The 7701-nt window shown below is 33.3% G+C and overlaps 1 protein-coding gene across 1 annotated transcript; it reads left to right on the top strand.

Annotated features, from left to right (window-relative positions):
• The first annotated feature begins 3428 nt into the window (after positions 1–3428).
• On the top strand, positions 3429–5280 carry LOC140812191 (NADPH:quinone oxidoreductase-like). The gene is made up of 3 exons (XM_073170416.1): positions 3429–3588; positions 3844–4032; positions 4756–5280. Exons 1-3 carry the CDS (start codon positions 3492–3494, stop codon positions 5061–5063), a joined length of 594 nt encoding a protein of 197 aa, XP_073026517.1. The 5' UTR covers positions 3429–3491; the 3' UTR covers positions 5064–5280.
• Positions 5281–7701: the final 2421 nt, after the last annotated feature.

Genomic DNA, 7701 nt, shown 5'->3' with positions numbered 1-7701 from the left:
ATGTGCGTTGTACCACTATCAGGTATGAAAACCTCCATGGGATTAGTTCCTTGTTTAGCTTTGTTCATAGAAGTTTCCATATTTGAACTTAAAAAAAAATATGCAAAAAAAAAATCACTGATAATAAATATGTAATTTATTTAAAAATATAAGGCATATCATAATTATACAATAAAATATTGGCATATGAGCACATGAAAAATAAAATATTTTACATTTCAATTCTGCCAATATATTCATCATTTTCAGGTAAATCATTCAGAAAATTTGCAACATCAAAATGAGTTGAATCACTCAAACGGCCACTGTGTTCAGTAAAATCGGTCTCTTTTTCTTTCCCCTTTATCGATTCTTTATAGAGTTTGCAAAGGTGCTCGGGGGCTCGACAAATATGAGACCAATGTCCTGGAGTGCCGCATCTTAAACAAGAACTTTCAAACCGTTTTGAGTGATTTTCATTAACACTCATATTTTCATGATGCCTTTTCAGTGGGTGGTTCGTGACGCCCTTTTGAGATGAGTTATAGAAATAACTCTCTCGATTGTTTTCAAAACCACGGCCACGACCACGACCACGACCTCGACCTCGACCAAAACCTTGTCTCGGAATTTTATTCTTGTTTCCAAGTTTAAATTTGTTTTTACTTAGTGGGTCGGGATTGTTGATTGCTCATTAGCAGCCCGTTGTTCTTTTCCGCCACAAGAAGACATATGATGAGTTCAGAATATCTCGCAAATCCACGCACTCTATATTTTTGATGTAGAGTTATATTTTATGCGTGAAAAGTGGAAAATGTTTTCTCAAGCATTTCCGATTCTGTGACCTCATGTCCACAAAATTTTAATTGCGAGATTATTCGATACATCGTCGAATTTTAATCACTGAATTTTTTAAATTCTTGGAATCTTCATGTATTCTATTCATCATGGGCGGTCGGAAGTATAATTTCCCTTATATGTTCAAATCTTTCTTTTAATCTTTTCCATAAAGCCATGAGATCTTTTCTAATGAGATATTCACATTTTAATCATTCATCAAGGTGTCGACTCAAAAATATTATAGCTTTTGTTTTTTCTTGTCATGTTGATATACCTTTTCTTTAATGGTCTCACTTAGACCCAATGACTCAAGATGCATTTTTACATCGAGAGTTCTTGGCATATAATTTTTTCCCATAATATCGAGAGCAACAAATTCGAGCTTTACCAAGTTTGACATGGTGTAACTAGAAAAATAACAATACATTTTATTAGTTAAGTTCTAAATCTATTAATATAAAATAAAAATAATGGAAATATTATTAGTACAATCAATCTTAAAAATAAAGAAAAAACGCTAGGCGTATATTCCCTGATAAATATAGACTATTGAGTATAATAACCAAAATAATTATACAAAATAACATTGAAAGAACCATTTTCTTATTTTTTGAAAATATCGATGAAGAAAATTTTTAGTGAGGAAGATTAAGTTTGGAGTGATTAAATGTGTTTGTGAATTCATATTTATAGGGTAAAAATTAGCCGTTTATGACTGTTACAAAATCTTAAAAAATAAATGAATGTATATGTACATTGATAGGATCGGTTAAGGGTGAAAGAGTGTTAGAAGGGGGATTGAATAAACACTCACAATTTTCAAAACATTTTCGACTGATAAGTCAGTTTGGTGATAAACTGATACTCGAGAATTTTGTAAGTCAATAACAATCAGTTAACAAATAGTTTGTGGAAATAAACTGACTGATAGTTAGAATAAAAACTGAAATGATAAGACACATGATTTTATGGATGTTCGGAGATTTCAAACACTCCTACGTCACCCCTTTTATCTCAAGGATATGATATACACTAAAAGACTTTGATCGATACAAACACTTGTACATACCCACTTCAGGTTTGGACTTAACAATGCCAAACTAAAACTCTTAGTTACAAACTAGATTTTAGAACTCAATAGAACTGAATAAATCTAACACAACTGATCTCTTCAAAATCGAGTAATACAGTTGTATCGAAAGCTCTAATTATAGCCTAGCAACTATGAATATATACAATAAGCGTGAGCTTTTCAGTTTACAAAAATTTCAGTATAGTAACTGAATAGATTTCGAATACTCAAAAATTCAGATATTCAACGATTCAATAGTTCGGGATCTTCAGTTGCTCTTCTCTGCTATTATAGGCTTTCCTCAAATGGTAATATTAAATACAATTTGAACCTTTCTATCCGTTGCATGCCATGTCAACATTTTTCTGACATTCGTACTCTGCAGCTTTTCTGTAATGCGGAGATCCCACTACTTGGTGCAGTCAGCTTTGTCGATTGAATGTTTTAACTGATGAAGTTTAAAGTTAAGGGATCAGCTGATAGTATGTAGTTGAGAAGTTCACAACTGATCAGTCAGTTGTCTGCGTAGTTCAGTTGCTGGTTCAATTGCCTTCGAACGTCTGTTTGTTTTTCTTCAGTTAATGAAACATGTATTAGATCAGATATCATTCTTTTTAGATCAGTTAGACGCTCAGTTTGTCAAACATATAAATTCAGTTTCCAACATAAATTTTATGATAATAATATGATATATATAATGTTAATCATTTTTAAATAATTATGTATATCATATCACAATATTATAATGAGGTTTCAGGGACTCTTTTTATATAATAGTATGAAATTATACAAATATATATATATATATATATATAATCATTGTATAACACAATAAAAATATATAAACAATGAAATAATCACATCACGTTATTATAATGAGGTGTCAGATACTCCTTTTATATAATAACATGATATTATTCAAATATATAAACAATAAACAGTAACACAATAAAATTATATGAGCAATGTAATAATATAATCACATCACGTTGTTATAATGAGGTGTCATAAACTCTTTTATATAATAACATGATATTATATATGAAATATATACACAATAAAAATAAATAAACAGTAAAATAAATATTCTTACTTTTGAAAATTGTTACACTTTTCTTGTGTTGTGGAGTTTGAAAAAATATGAAGAACCGAACCTTCGAGTATCGTGTTGATAACGTGTTAAAAGTAAAAATTTACGGTAAAAAGTGAAAATCTCAAACTCACAAAATATATAAATAACGTGTTATATTTTCTCTCTAAAATTATCAATCAATGAAATTATTTGTGAAAAAAATCACATTTATAGAATTTTTTAAAAAATAATTCAAAAACAAATAATCATTACATACATCATCACTCATTAATTTTCAATGTTTACAACTTTTATTTTCAACGTTCAAATATTTCTAACTCATATTTTTCAAGAAGTTGTAACTATATTTCCAAAAATTTATTATACAAACAAAATATCTATTGCAAACAAATAGAGAAGCGCCGGCCCCAGCATATTGGGAATTCAACCAATCACAAGTTGGATGCTTAATTTTATTGTTATTTGTTGATTCGCACTTCCTGTTTCATCACATTGCGAGCTTCTTCAATGGCAGCCATTCCTTCTAATCTGCCGATCGTGAAAGTCGCAGCCCTCAGCGGTTCCCTCCGCAAAGGTTCCTGCAATCAAGGCCTCATACGCGCTGGTATTTTTTCCTCTTCCTTTTCCTTTTCGATTTTCAATATTGGTTAATTGGAACATGAAAGCGTTTCTTGAATTTGTAGAAGACATGGTTTTCCATCCACGAATTGTGAGACGAAAGATTTCATTTTTTATGCACAGTTTTTTATTTTGCAACTTGCTCTTCTTGAAATTGAAAATATGAATTTATTTAATTTCTTTGTTTCATGCTTGTGTTTATGATGATGGTATATGTGACAAAGTGGATCTGTCAATCTAGCTGTCGAGATATCGAAACGGATCAATGGTTTGGAGATAGAACATGTGGACATATCAACACTACCATTTCTCAACACCGATCTTGAGGTAAATGGGACTTACCCGGCGGCTGTTGAGGCTTTCCGGCAGAAGATTCTTGATGCTGATTGCTATCTTTTTGCATCGCCTGAGTACAATTACTCCGTCACTGGTAACAAAACAGCTCTTATATCATTGTTTAGTTCATTCAATCAATTATTAATCTTTCATCTTGGATTTTGAAACTACTTGTTATTTACACATAGATCTTTATCACTACTTGCTCGTGAAACGTTGCACTCGCATTCCTGATGTAAGGGGAGAAGCTTTATCTCAAAGTTGGGGTGGGCATTCTAGTTGGGTATAATTAGATTACTGAGGGAAATAAAGTTTTCTGACCTTTAGCTGGAAATTAAATCGATACGATTTAGGATAAGATTAGTGATGAAATGTTGGATGGACCTTTAGACTCATTAGATGAAAAGCTAGCTAGTGAGAGGTATTTGTCACATCAATTCACACTGGGTTTCTTCTTCTCTCATTTACAAGAAACCATACTTGAATTGCACAAAGAAATCTTCTTGGCTATCTTTCAGGAACTCTCTTTCTATCACACGCTCTTGTGTCATTAAAGGAGCTTCCCTCTAGTGTTCATTCCCAGACGAGATTGTGTTCGCTTGGGACAACAATCTCTTCTTTGAGATTTGATCTGAATGGATTTCGTATCTTAATACCTTATCTTCGTTTTTTCTATAACTGAAGAAGGAACCAACCGTGTGTTGGCTACAAATGTTAATCGCGGCAACGATGCTTATCCTGTAATAAATATAAAATATGTGCCTTTGGAAAATTGTCCAACCAATTTCATCTCTTTTTTATTGTTCTTTACTGGCAGCACCTCTTAAAAATGCAATTGATTGGGCATCCAGGCCACCAAATGTATGGGCTGATAAAGCGGCTGCGATAGTAAGCGGAGGCGGAGGTTGGGGTGGGGGCCGTTCACATTATCATCTTCGTCAAATCGGTGTTTTTCTTGACATTCATTTCATCAACAAACCAGAGTTTTATGTTAACGTATTCCAGCCTCCTGCAAAGTTTGACAGTGAAGGCAACTTGATTGATGATTCAACCAAAGAGAGGTTGAAAGAGGTTCTCTTATCACTATATGCATTTTCGTTGCGACTCCAGGGTAAATCTGCATAGCGCATCTGAATCGCCATATCACTCTTAGCACGTAGTTCATATTTCCTATTGTTGTGTGTAATGCAAATACCATCCACAAAAGTGGAGTAGGTATGATTTCTACTATGGTATATAGACAAAAACGATGTAATCCCTAATTTTTACACAAAAAACGATGTAATCCATGTGTATGATGAATTGCTTGTTCTTGTAACCGAATAAATTGATTGCATGCATCCAGCATCAACTTGTTGTTATTGTGGGTGTCTAGCGAGCTACTTTGTGGCTAACTTGTGGCTTGTACTTTATGGACTCTAATGTAAAAACAATTTTTAATTTAATTATTTCTCACGGTTTTATCTAATTGTGATATTTACTTTATTTATTTACCAATACAAGCTGTATAAATAAAGTTTTTGAATATATATTATGTACCATAAGGTCTGTCTCTCAACGTAAGATTATGAAACTCATTAAGAAGTGTATCATATATTTTGAAACAGGTTCCTAGTCAAATCAGCAGCCTAATACTAGGATAAAAGGACGCTTGAGCTTTATACTAGCATATGTGGTGTAAACGTCATGTTTCATTAGTAAGGGCATAAAAATGTCCATTCATACAGATGTGTAAGCATTTGATAATTCATTAAACAACCATCTCTCGAACTGTTCAAGTGGTTATCATTTATCGAGTGGAATAATCTACCATTATGGTTGTACACCAATAATCTTTTGATCGGGAACAACGTAGAGGCTCTACTTACAAGTATGCACTTTGATCTGTTAATCGATTCCATTGAGGTTCATTAGGTGGCGATGTTGGGTATAGTTCCGAAATACATAGGAGCAAATGTATTGCAGTTGAAGATTTACCATTTCCCTACGGGTGAAGATATTCTATATGATCTGATGAGTTAATAATGTAAAAAATCTCTAGCCAGAGTAAGACATGTGCATTTTGCAAAGATGTCTCCTTAATTTCACATATCATGTCACTATTATTATTCAAAGATACATTACAGTATTATCGAATTCATATGCAACTCTCGATATATTAATGATCGTTGATTCGATCATTATTTATGAGTTGAAGGGATCGTATTATACGCTAACTATAACTTAAGTTTCATACAGATGCTATTAGCGATACTTAGGGGATCATAAAGCAATCCTACTAGATGCTCTTACCAAAATCCGATTGGTGCAATCACAAATAAATGTTAACGTTCTTCATCAAGGTGTTGATGAAAGGAATGATGCTAATTTGGGTAAGTACAAATAAAAATAAATGTTATTATGAATCATATGAAGATATGAACTCACAGCTAGTGGTATTTCTGAATCATTGTGGGTCACACAACTATTGGATTTTGTGTTCGCGTTGAGTAGTTAAAGTTTAAGAAGTTGAATTTGACGACTGTAGTTTGATGGAGATCAAACATACTGCTTATAAAGTAATTTATGAATTGAATCTATACGATGGAAGAAGTGGAAGTATGCCTAACTGCTAATTAAGAAGGAGAGTATAACTGCTTGTTTTGGTGAAGGAGTTCACAAAACTGGCAGTTGCTAAAAGGTGATCGTTGGAAATTTAGACTTTCGAAATTTTTTGTAACGTCTCGAAAATCTGAAGGTACACGTAAACCACACGCATTCAAGTTATCATTTTCTTATGGATTTTAATTAAATTATTTTAATGCATTAAATGTATGAATTTAACATCAATAAGTGTTTTAAATTCTTGGTTTATTAAAGTTCCATACATTAGGGTTTTAAGTTGTATTTCGCACTCGAACGAGGAACATAGATCGGGGATAATATATGAAGTATTTAAATGTGATTTTCTAAAATGGGCTTTGGTTGGGTATTTTTACCTGTCGGGTCATATTTTTAACCGATACGCAAAATTTAGCAAGTCGGAGGACTTTTTGAGAGTTCGAGCAGTATTTTCAAAAACGTATCTAAACGAAATATTTTACACGAGTGTTTTTGGGCCAAATAGGACTATTTTAATGTATAATGGGCCTAAAATCCTACCTAACCTCATTACTTTAATTAAGATCCCATAATACACTAATTACTAAATCTAAACCTATCATTACAACCCTAATCTCCCTACCTCCATATGGTTGCCGCTCCGTCCATGTTCCAGCAGCTATCTTCAAAAATCCAGCACCTACCCCCTTAGGTTTTCTCAAGTTTTTTCAAAAACATTGTTCTCCGCCTCTCCGATCCACGTTCTACGCAAAGGTCTTCAGGTTTTCGAGCGTATAAACGCCAAGGCACGCCCAAAATCTCGTTTTTCTCATCATTCACATCATAATATGCTGGTTTGTCTGTTTATGTATGAGAAATCTTTTGATCTATTTTATCGTATCGTTTTTGCATAGTTTTGACATGAAATACACGTACACATTGATGCAATTCATGTTTTCTTGACTTCTTGCGTAAGGGGTTGCCAGTTTGAGGTGTTAGGGGGCTGTATACGTTGGGAGTTAAGGTTTCAAGGGCCTGGAGTCACGTGTTAGTCACATTTTTAGAAGGGTCGATCGGTCTTCTTGAAGGAGATATGAAGCTGTGAAATTTTTGTGCCACAAAACCCGTCACCCCCTGTTATTTCGAATTCTGCGACTTATAGGTTGGTTTTCTGGAAATGTGT

Source organism: Primulina eburnea, chromosome 1 (assembly GCF_022965805.1).
Source record: "Primulina eburnea isolate SZY01 chromosome 1, ASM2296580v1, whole genome shotgun sequence".
In the NCBI taxonomy this organism is placed as follows: Eukaryota; Viridiplantae; Streptophyta; class Magnoliopsida; order Lamiales; family Gesneriaceae; genus Primulina; species Primulina eburnea.
Note: the sequence above shows the minus strand (reverse complement) of the source record. Positions and strands in the feature narration are given on the sequence as shown.

What these genes read in the sequence shown, in the direction of transcription:
- LOC140812191 (XM_073170416.1), top strand. Translation starts at nt 3,492, where the DNA reads ATGGCAGCCATTCCTTCTAATCTGCCGATCGTGAAAGTCGCAGCCCTC. An exon ending in TCAAGGCCTCATACGCGCTG is followed by an intron (nt 3,589 to 3,843) that starts GTATTTTTTCCT and finishes CTGTCAATCTAG; the next exon opens with CTGTCGAGATATCGAAACGG. An exon ending in GTACAATTACTCCGTCACTG is followed by an intron (nt 4,033 to 4,755) that starts GTAACAAAACAG and finishes CTTTACTGGCAG; the next exon opens with CACCTCTTAAAAATGCAATT.